The sequence below is a fragment of the Medicago sativa genome, chromosome 5 (genome assembly GCF_051527215.1).
Source record: "Medicago sativa cultivar Bolivia chromosome 5, Bolivia_mono, whole genome shotgun sequence".
In the NCBI taxonomy this organism is placed as follows: domain Eukaryota; kingdom Viridiplantae; phylum Streptophyta; class Magnoliopsida; order Fabales; family Fabaceae; genus Medicago; species Medicago sativa.
The window spans coordinates 52,327,213-52,338,981 of record NC_140753.1 but is presented as its reverse complement, the minus strand read 5'-3'; the positions used below and the strand labels follow the sequence as shown (position 1 = coordinate 52,338,981).

Below are 11,769 nucleotides of genomic sequence, written 5' to 3'. Positions count from 1 at the left end.
CCTAAACCTATTTTCCACAACATTTATACTATAGGTGCTACCCCAACTATCTCTACAATGTTGCCATTTCTAATCTTATCACATCTAGTCTTACCACACATCCAACTCAACATTCTCATCTCTGCACACTAACTTTATTCTTGTGTTGGTTCTAAACCTCCAATACTATGTTCCATAAAACATCGTTGTTCTGACAATTGTCTGGTATTTTTCACTTCAACTTAAATGACGCGTTTGTATCACAAAAAAACACCTAAGACTCTTCTCCATTTCAACCATCCAACTTGAATACAATGATTTACGTATGCTTTTATTTCTCCGTCATTTTGTACTATGAGTCCAAACATCTTGGTGCTAACTATTGAATGTGTTTTGTAAGTACATCCAAAACTAATGTAAAAAGAAAATTGCTTTTTTGACATGAAATACTTCCTATTGACACAAGTAATTTACCAAATAGCCCCCAGCGGTAGTTAACTACCGTTGTGAAAATCGTCGGCAGTTAACTGCCGCTGGACCCAACAGTTGTTAACTGCCGTTGCATTCTATATGTTAAGAACGCAGAAAACTTCCAGTAAGTTAACAACACAAACTTGCAGTAAGTTACAAGTTCAAAACAACACAAACCCAACTTCACCCCACCTTCAATTGCACGGATTTGAGCCAAATTTCTTCAAGTAATTAACAAGTAAGTACCTTTCTTCCTATTTACATGTAATGTAGGTTGTTTATGGTGTTAGTTTTCATAATTTTAGCAAAATGTTTAGGGTTTAGGTTAGGTTTAAAAATTGCAAATTATGATAGAATTAGATGTTGCTTAGGATTGTTTATGTTGACATTGTTGTTTAGAGTAGTTTTAGGTACAATGTAGTTGAATTTGATGTTGAATTAACACTGATTGTGCTAGTATTTTAAAATGCACTTAAGGTGTTTGATGAAATGCCTAAGTGAAATAATCTTGCTTTTTTTGTGATTTTTTTTTCCAAATATGTTAAATTTAATAATGTATATATGTTATAATTATTATAATGTTGGATTTTGACATTTTTTGGCAAGTTTAAGAATGACATAATGTTATACGATACGTAATTTTTTTTGTTTATGAAATGTCTAAGTTGAATGATTCTAAGTTCGAATTTTTATGAATGCCTAAGTAAAATTTGTTACATGTTAAATGCCTTAAAAGTATATAGTTTTTAAGGAAATGCTTAGATACATTCAACTTCGGGATATGCCTTAGTAAAATATGTTACATGTTAAATGTCTTAAAAGTATATATTTTTTGGCAACTTATTTGTGTTTTTTAAATTTGTTTTGAACAGATATGGCTAGGGATGAGGATGAGCGGCAGTGGGTTATTAGAGAGGATAGGATGCGTAAAGGTAAAGAGGCGAGTACCGCTAGCGCTCGGAGAGAAAAGAAGGATCAAAACCCGTATGTCCCTAAGACTCGGAAGCGCAGGGACCCGAGGATAGTTGGAGAGGGCTCACAGGCACAGGTGGATTAATCCTTCCAGGTGGTTAATCTGACACCAGCGCATGATTATGCTGGGTATGCGGATGAGGGTTTTGTTGGATATGATCGGATGGAGGAGGAGAGAATGTTTTTTCAGCCGCCGCAGGACGAGGCAGAGGATGAGGAGGTGGGAGATGATGAGGGGGTGCCACAGGATGTTGTGGAGGATTATCTTGAGGCAGATAATCTAGTTCGTGAGGGTGAGCCTGAGCCTCAGACTCAGCCACGACGTCGTCGTGTTCCGTTGATACCGCCGTATCCTGTTGGAGGGACTCCCTTTCCTGGAGGACCTGAGACCACGTCACTGTTTTCCGACTACGCGGGGCACGTGGCGAACCCTCTTTGGGTGAACCATAATAATGTAAGTGTTTAAATTGTTTAAAATTCTTTAAATGCTTTAAAGTGATTATTTAAAATAATGTAGCGTAAGTGTTTTAATTATTTAATATTATGTAGCGTAAGTGATTTAATTATTTAAAATAATGTAACGTAAGTGTTTTAATTATTAAATATTATGTAACGTAAGTGATTTAATTATTTAAAATAATGTAGCTTAAATGTTTTAATTATTTAATATTATGTAGCGTAAGTGTTTGAATTATTTAAAATAGTGACAATGTCTTAATTAATTTGAATTTCAGATGTGGTATGATGAAGTGGGTTACAAGAGTATAAATGCAGGGAAAAGGATAAAGGAGCTTGATAAGCCGGAGGCGGGTTTGAGGTGGTTTTGGGAGCCTGTGAAGGGGTCTGGCCTACATGATTTGATATACACCAGATATTCGACTGTGACTCATGCCATGATACGTGCTATGTGCGAGAGGTGGCACACGGAGACCAGTAGTTTTCGTCTACCTGTGGGGGAGATGACGATCACTTTGGACAATGTGCATAATCTCCTACACATTCCTATTCACGGCCGCATGCTGGACCACGACGAGGCAATGGATCGGGACCGTTCGATTGATTTGATGACAAGGTTGTTGGGCATGTCAGATGTTGATGCTGGGGCTGAGGTTAGGAATGAACCTGCTGGTCATATCAGTTATCCCTCACTGAAGCGGGTTTATGAAGAGCACCTGACATAGGCTAAACGGCTTGAGGAGCCACAGACGAGGGAGGAGCTGCATGAGAGAACCAGGAGGAGGGTGTGGTGTATGAGGAGTTTCCTTTTATATCTCGTCGGTTGTGCGCTGTTCACTACCAAAACGAACAGACACATCGACTTGATATATCTTGATTGCATGGCGGGCTTGCAGGCGATTGGGAAGTGGTCATGGGGAGGGATGACCTTAGCTTACTTATACGATTATATGGATGATTCTGTTATCTTGAATAACATAACGATGGCTGGTTGTACGACTCTTTTTATGGTAATAATTTAATATTTATCTTCATTTCTTTATGAATTTATTTTATAAATTTTATTATCATGTTAGATTATTTTATAATGTATTAGATTTATTGAATATTTAACTCGAATAATTATTTTTGTGTATTATTTATTTTGTTGCAGGGATGGATTTTGGAGCATTTGCCAGGTCCTTACCCAAGGAAGCCTAACCCGGGGTGGAAGCCGGAGAGACCATGTGCTGGGAGATGGCTTACTAGCAGAGGGCATAAAGATGTGCACCATTACCGCTTACGCCTGGATCGCTTGGAGGTGGATGACGTCAGGTTTTCTACTTATGGTGATCACAGAGACGTGCACCCATTTCAGCTTCTGTGCACTTACTCGGGATGGCTGATGTGCGGGAAGGAGAGGGTGTACCGTCATTTACCTGAGCGGGTAAAGAGGCAGTTATCCTTTGTACAGGACGTTCCCAAACATCCGTCTTCTGTCGTTCAGGTGCCTACGCAGTTGTTGACCACTGTGTTGATGGGCGCTCAGGCGTGGTTATTCACTGCTTGGGGAGATGAGTGTGAGAGAGCATGACATCATGCTCCTGGCTACATGGCTTGGTATGCCAAAGTCTCTCACCCTCATATTCTCCCACCTGATGAAGGATCTCCTCCCAGGCCGGCGAACGTGGAGCAGATCATAGAGGAGGAGCATGCCAGGGAAATGTCTGACACACTGACGATCATCCGGGATGTGGTGCATATAGTTGATGATATTGTGGCGAGGCAAGCCGAGATGACTAAAGAGGAGATTGTCCAGGAGGTGATGCAGATAGCTAGTACTAGTCGCCCTGCCCTTACTTATCAGATTGCCAGGCGGCGCAGGGGGCAGAGGCAAGGTAGGCAGCAGGGCTGATTATTATTAGGCTTTTTTATGTATTTTTTGACTATGATGATGATGATGATGTATTATTATGACATGTTCCATACATTTTCGTATTTCTATGACATTTACGTACGTACGTTTTATATTATTTCTTGCGTTTTAATTTTACCATGTTCCTGTTAAATATTGGATGAATATGTTTAGGTATCAATTGCTTATTAGATGAAAATTTTAGATGAATTTTCAATTGGTTATTGGATGAAAATCTTAGATGAATTTGTTTAGGTACCAAAGGATTTGGTTAGGAAAGACACTGGAAAATGAGTTTCTGGAAAATGATCAAGACACGTAGCGGCAGTTAACAACCGCTGGATGCAGCGGCAGTTAACAACCGATGGGGGCATTTATGTATTTTACTTGTGTCAATGTGAACTTATCAATGTCAAAAAAGCAATTTTCATGTACTCCCTCCGTTTCAAAACGAGTGTCGCTTTAGCCAAAAAAAATTGTTTCAAAATGAGTGTCGCTTTCAGTTTCCAATGCAATAATAACTTTTTCTTTTCAATTGTACCCTCCAATTAATACTATGCACACTACTTCCAAAGCATTACTTTTAAAACTAACCAATAGTTAATAAGGATAATTTGGTAAAATAACCATTTTCTTTCTCTTAATCATTGTGTTTCTTAATATGTGTGTAAACACCTAAAACGACACTCATTTTGAAACGGAGGGAGTAAAAAATAAGAGATTAGGGTTGACCCTTGGTCCAATCCTTGTTATGAAAAAATCATTGATAATGCATCCAAAAGACAAATAATATAACCCCTAAAGTAATTTAGACTTCAACAACATTTTTTCTCCAAAAAGTTGTGTAAGATACTTAAGAACTTTTATAAATAAGATAAGACATGTGATCATTTTCTAAAAATATAAAGAAACAACAAAATATTAAAAAGTAAATATACAACAACTTTTTTGGCTCCAAAAAATTATCTAAGAGACTTAAAATATTAAAAAGTAAATATACAACAACTTTTTTGGCTCCAAAAAATTATCTAAGAGACTTAAAAACTTTTATAAATAAGATAAGACAATATCTCTCTCAAATAAAATAAAATAAAAAAGGAAAATGCTAACAAATGCCCTAAGGGCATTGTTTAAGCATTTAAAAGTAGCAACTTTTGCATTGAAAATTGTACGATTATAACTTTAACAAGTGTTTAACTTTTAAGACATAATTTCCTTTTGTGAGTTCCTTAAACAATGCCCTTAGGGCACTTGTTAGCAAGACCCAATAAAAAACTAAATAATCATTTCATTTCTGTCCTCCAAAAGAAAAGTCTTCCCAACCAGAAACAGAAAGTCATAGAAAAGACATAATTTCCTTTTGTAAGTTCCTTAAACAATGCCCTTAGGGCACTTGTTAGCACGACCCAATAAAAAACTAAATAATCATTTCATTTCTGTCCTCCAAAAGAAAAGTCTTCCCAACCAGAAACAGAAAGTCTTAGAAAAAGAACCAAACCAAAAGATCCACCGAACCTTTGTCTTTCTATTCCTTCCTCATCCAGAAACAAAACACAAACAAATTTATCTGTTTCCTCGTATAATCCGAATCTCAATCTTATCTTCTATCTTCTACAATGGATTCTTTGTTGGATCAAGCTACTAGTACATGTTCTCACTGGTAAAACAAACACATGAAATTCTCTACAATTCATTTTTAATTATTTATATTTGTCTCCTCTGATTATATTACGGTTTAAATATGATTTTATTCCCTGCAATTAATGTGTTTTTATTTATTTTAATCTGGTAAATTTTCTTGTTTAGATTCAGTTTCTGAAAATTATTAAATTGTTGTTTTTTACTATCATACATGAAACATTAGAATCATGTCACGTGTTCCAATAAGTTGCAAGGATCAAATTCAAACAAAAAAAAAACTTGCAGGATTAAAACCAAAAAACACCTATTTAATCTATGTTAAGTTTTATGGGAAATTGTAATCTTAGAAATTTTATGATGATGATGATGATATGTGTTTTTGATTTAATGGTTTCAGTGGTCGAGCTATTCCGGTTGCGAATGTTGATTTGCATTATGCTCATTGCTCAAGGAAACTTCAAAAATGCAAAGTTTGTGGTGATATGGTTCCTAGAAAAAATGCTGAGGATCACTATTTAACCACTCATGCGCCAGTATGTCGAATTTGTGTTGTTTTTATCTTTTTTCAGCTTCCAAGGTTCAATTTTGCAGAAATTTGTGATAAATCTATGAAGTTCATGTTACTATGAAATGAAGAAAAAATAGGGAACAAAAATCTCAAATAATGGAGGTTTAACTCCACCTCATTAAATAATAGTAAGGCTTGAATATGCTAGCTGCGAAACATTGACACAGACACCGGACACGACACTAATACTGATACGTCGACACGGGTGATAATTTAAGAAAATAAATGAATTGAATGTAAACACATGTGTCAGTGTCACACCAATGCGTGTTGGACAAGGGGACATGCCTAATCTCAGAGATGTTCGTCGTTATGTAATTTTATAATTCATTAATGTCCTTACAATTTTTTTGGTTCAGAATGATCACCGGAATTTCCTTTTTTATCTCGATTTTGGTCCATGCTGTTAGGTTGCTACTGATAACTATTAAGGTGATACCACCTCAGCATATAAGTGACAAGAAACTGGAGTTTGTGTGGGAAATGGTGGTGTAGCTGAGGAGAAGTGAGGCCGAGAACGGGATATTGTGAAGGAGGCATGGAAAACAATGGAGATGGTAGAGGGAGACATTCATTCTGGCAGTTGGAGAATAGAGGAAGTGGAAAGAGGAGACGTATAAAGATGAATTCAAATATTGTAATTGACTTGAAAACTGCACACAACAATGGTAAGGACCATACACCAGATTACACTTCTGGTAGTCACTTGAAGTGGCATATGGTAGTAATGGTTCTAGTCGTAGTGATTTTACGGTGCCGAGAAGGGAAGGAAGGGAGATAACGAGATATTAAATTGACGTAATATGACCCGTCAGTTTATATGCCCACCGCCACACCCCTCCATGGGATAGAAACCCCCACGGAGCCCTAGGCTCCTTTCATACTGTAACCATCATAAAATTTGTTGCGTATGGCTCATAGTTTACTGATAAGTTGGCAGACGCTGTATTCTTTTTTTGGTAAAATCAGACGCTGTATAATATTTAAACACAAGTTTTACTCTGTAAACCCTGCGTTTGAAAAATAGAAAGGTAATGCAGCCGCATCACAGTTAGAGATGTAGGCAAAATTGTTTGAACTCCGCTGTCAACTATCGCATTCTCTGTTTGTGTTTTTTTGTATACTTTTACTTTTGAAGCAGGGTTGCTGTTCTGACAATCAGATTTGGCATCCACTTTTATGTCAGTCTTTTATAAACAAAAATGTGGATTTGTGTAGGTTTCCTGTTCATTGTGCAGTGAGACAGTGGATCGTGATATCATAGATATCCATACAGGTGAAAACTGCCCTAAAAGGATTGTCACTTGTGACTTCTGTGAGTTCCCATTGCCAGCAATTGATCTAGCTGAGCATCAGGTAGTGCTTATGAAGAACTTTGGGATAGACGATTTTTTTGACATTTGTTTTTGCACTAATTTCAGTTTGTAATTCATACCTTGTAGGAAGTATGCGGGAATCGAACAGAACTCTGTCAACTTTGTAACAAATATGTTAGACTTCGTGAAAGATACAATCATGAAGCCGGGTGCAATGGCATTCAAGATAGCACTGTGGGCTCTTCAAGGTAAGAAATATCACTATTCATGTGAATAAATTCTCTAACACATTGTTTATTTTTTTCAGTCGTGGACTTAAGGTAATTGTTCATATAGACCGAATCCTGCAATTTGTCTATCATCATAGTATGTGTAGGCTATTACACATGCATCACAGCAAAACATTCCTATTATGATTGTTACCAACCGTTCTGAGTTTAAAGAATGGTCGAGTATCCCCATTGTCTTCTACTATTTTTCTCTGGTTTTGAGTCACCTTTACGAGTATAAAATGCATGATTGCACAGTTACTGTCTCATATCAGTAATATACATCCAATCTTAAGCCTTCTTCTAACAATTCAAGTTTAAGGAACAAGTTAGAATGGGTTTGTGCATTGTCCACCCTTGAACCCCAAAGGACTCTTGCATTTTGTTGTGTATTAGAGAAATAAAGCCATTATTGAACCTCCTATCAACTAATAATAGCTTCAACTTTTAGGTGATTTTGCCTATGACACTTCATATAAGTTATAACAAACCAAACCCCTTACGGTTATTCTTCTAATTGTTTTGTTGTGATTGGATCAAAATTATCTTCTATAAAATTGAACTCTATTTGTTGGACATTCCGCATTTATTGCAATCCGCCCCTAGTTGACTAATTGCGACATTTGAGTTGCCTCGTGTTGGCTTGCCTTGTGTTGGCTTTGAGGGAGTGGCTTTAGTGCCACATCGGTTAGATAAGACTCTTGATAAGAGTTTATAAAAAGGAGGCACTCCTCTCCTTACAAGCCGAATTTGTAAGAATGAGTTAGGCCCCAAATTTCTACAATATTAATTAATACTGATGAAGCCTCAAAACAGAGGAGACTTTGCTTTTACTATGGAGGTAAATTCCTTGCAACGATGGAAATGAAATACTAAACCTATTTCTTGAAGAATAACAGAATCTCCACTCAGCCTGACCAACCGAATTACTCACCAAATGATTGCCTGTCACGTATCTTTTCCTCCACCAGATTTTTCCTTTTGCTTTCCCACATTTCCTCATTACATACACCAGCTGGCCTTGTTTCTTAGACCCACGAACATCATCTCTTACTCCTTCAGTCTCCTTTGTCCCTCTCCTCTTATATACATGTGTAATGTAATAGCTAGGCCTATCAATGATCTAGAAAATGTTTGTTGTTTTTAGCTGACTGGGGGTTATTGTCAATTTTTTATTTTTTTTTTTAGAAGCAATTTGGTGTAATTTATAAGCTTTCATTTTGCATGTGACTACTATTAGTACCACTAATGTTCTTTCACTCAATACATTATTTAAGCTATTGGGAGAGTTGGTTCATTGCATGGTGTCTGAGCTTTTGTGCGATCTTGGGCTGAGAAACCCTAGAGTTGCATTATTCTAGCTACCACTATCAAGGCTGGATAATTGTTCTCTGTTGAGAAGTCCCACGTTAGATATGGTCTGAAAAATGTTTTTGAATGGTATGCTGTTTTCACCATACAAGCCGGTTTATAAGGGTTGAGTTAGGCCCAACCTAAAGTTCTTAAGATTGTATCAGAGTCTATCGAAGATCCATTTGGCCATCTGCTATCGAGACACTTGGGTCACACGCTAGATGTCCAGTCTTCGATGTGACAGGGTGTGTTAGCCCTCACCTTACAAACCGGTTTTGTAATGGTTGAGTTAGTCCCAACACAAATTCTATGATGTCTCCATTCCATGCACTCAAGCTCTACCATCAATCTGAGGGAGTATGCTGTCTCTGGTTGATCATCTGTCAAAGCTGGGTTGCCGGACTACCCCTCAAGCATTGTACCCCGTGTCCTTTCTTAGTGGTCTGTATAGCTCACTGTTAGGAATCCAGTGTTTTAATAGGAAATAAATTGGGGAAATCTCCTTCAATTACAGAATGATGTTGCAAATATTTTAGGGTCTACTCCCTATCCTAAGGTCCAAACCCTCTCCTATGACTACATAGATATCCCTTCTAACCTCTTCTGTTATTTATAGGGAACATGTCTTGTTTCTTCTAAATATATTCCTACCCAACTAAGGTAACTAACAAAGTCTTTCCCTAACAGATACCAAACTAACAATGGCCTAAAACTCACGTCCGCTCATTAGCATCTTCTCGTCTTGTTCTTGGGGTCAGAAGTCCAGTTTGGACCTTCATTTAACTCAGACCCCAAAAACTGGGGCAATCGCCTCTTAGGCCTTCACTTTTCAATTTCTTTGATATGAATTAAAACCAAGATAAAATAACAAATCACTCATGCACAAATTGCACTGATTCATGCATCTATTTGATGATTCAAAGTCATTAATCACATGATGTATATTGGTGGTTTCTTGACTCGCATCAAACTGTGCAATTTGAACATGAATTATACAATTCTAATAAAATTTCCCTGTTCTCCCAAATAAGAGTTAAGTTAGCGCAAAGTTGATGGATCTATGCATTTGTGCATGCTTCAAGCTCAAAGACTTGTGCGCAAAGATATAAAACCATTCAGGTGTATTCATTTAACAGCGCAAGTTTTTCAAAGAGTTGGCTCATCACAAGTACAACAATTTCACTGTATTCATGCATCTATAAGTGAATCCTTTGGCTTCATTTTAAAGCCGCTCTTATTTGCAAGCATGAGCTGCAAAATGGCACAATATGCAGATATTCACTTCATAAATTTTCATTGTCTATAATCTATAAGCAGTAATTAGCAATATTTCCCTATTATTATTTTGAATATTCTACTGCTACTGTAGTATTTTCCTTATTTCACAAAAGTGCTGAGATGTACATTCATTTATGTCCTAAGTGCGTACATGCATGAATCATGTTCGCAAGTAAATGTAGTTTCTATTGGAGCATAGTAGATGGTTTTGTGAAAATCTTAGTTTTTGTTGATTAGATGGATTAAACAGTATTCAATAGACATGCTACACGAACTCATGGACAGGGAGTTACCATGTGTGTTGTTTGAGTTTTAGTACCCCTTGTACTCTCTTTTACGTGTTTGTTTGTGTGTATCTGCTTGTTTAAAAAAAAAAAAAAGTCATATGCATATTTGACTTCAATCCTAAGTTTACAATGTGTGAGGAGTGGGGACATGTTAGAATTATTTTGAAGTTGGTTTCATTGTTTGCATACAATGAATCAAGAAATACTAGATTATGTTGAGTTAAAGGACATGCATTGTCGGTGTAAACCAGTTTTACGCTGATATCTAATGAGTATCAATTGTTTTGCCACATCTTCCCACTCTTATATGTGAATTTGAAATCGATTGCATTTAAGTGACAGAGCAGTGAATTTTTATTGGATGTCAGTGTAAAACTAATTTACACCAGCAGTGCATGCTCCTTTAACTCTAGGTTTTTGTGTTTTGTTGTGTTGGAATTATTGCAACATATCATGTATGAAACAATCTATTTCTATTGTATTTCACGTTATCGCACAGTGTTTTTCGCTTACATTGTAATTAAGGAAAGCTAACATGGAACTTCTTTTTGAAGGAATGTAAGGGAAACTGAAAGAGATGAAGGTGCTCGGCGAAGGCAGCCACGGAATGAGTACTCAACTAAACGTCTCCTTTTCTCAATAGCCGTCACCGGTGGTATTGCTGTTATACTAGGATCTATGTTCCTACAGAAGAAAACAGATCCCAGCTAGATGCATTAGCAACAAAGAGGAAACATTTTAGGATCTCGTAAATCTACTTTATCTCTATAATCAATCCATTTGCCTGCTTCAGAAATCTTATGAGATGTAACTTTTATAGTGTATTTTGTAACACATTGGCATTGTCATCATTTATATATAAATAAATATCAGATAACAATATATACATAATTATTGAAAATTCAAACAACCAAAGGGATGCATCTGAGTGTTTATGTTACATAGACCTTGTATTCAAAGATAATTTTTATTTTAAAAGTTGAGTTGTATTTAGAGACCAAACATGCATAACAAGTTTTGAGACAAGTATGAAGGGTAACAAGTTTTGAAGAAGTGACATATGATTTGGACTTGGTCTCAATTTCTTGTTCAAACTTCTCAAGATGACTTATGGCTTTCCTTTGCAACATGGCTTATGTAATACCCCATCTTCAGATTCTTGCTTTCCTTTCTTCATGATGTCAACATAAATAAATCAGTTCATTGGTCTAGTTTTTCTTTGTCATGTATAATAAATCTTCACTCACTTTTGCTTCAAGTTAAAATAACGTCGGTTTACCTTCCA

General features: G+C 36.6%; 1 protein-coding gene across 1 annotated transcript; it reads left to right on the top strand.

Moving 5' to 3' along the window:
* Positions 1-5,253: 5,253 nt before the first annotated feature.
* On the top strand, positions 5,254-11,424 carry LOC146922898 (uncharacterized). The gene is made up of 5 exons (XM_085715683.1): positions 5,254-5,432; positions 5,811-5,946; positions 7,200-7,337; positions 7,424-7,545; positions 11,039-11,424. The coding sequence occupies exons 1-5, from the start codon at positions 5,389-5,391 to the stop codon at positions 11,193-11,195; spliced, it is 597 nt and encodes a 198-aa protein (XP_085571809.1). The 5' UTR covers positions 5,254-5,388; the 3' UTR covers positions 11,196-11,424.
* The last annotated feature ends 345 nt before the right edge of the window (positions 11,425-11,769 follow it).

Excerpts from the sequence above, each read along its gene's own strand:
- LOC146922898 (XM_085715683.1), top strand. The coding sequence starts at position 5,389 with ATGGATTCTTTGTTGGATCAAGCTACTAGTACATGTTCTCACTG. Across the intron at positions 5,947-7,199 it reads ATTTAACCACTCATGCGCCA|GTTTCCTGTTCATTGTGCAG; the intron begins GTATGTCGAATT and ends GGATTTGTGTAG. Across the intron at positions 7,338-7,423 it reads TTGATCTAGCTGAGCATCAG|GAAGTATGCGGGAATCGAAC; the intron begins GTAGTGCTTATG and ends CATACCTTGTAG.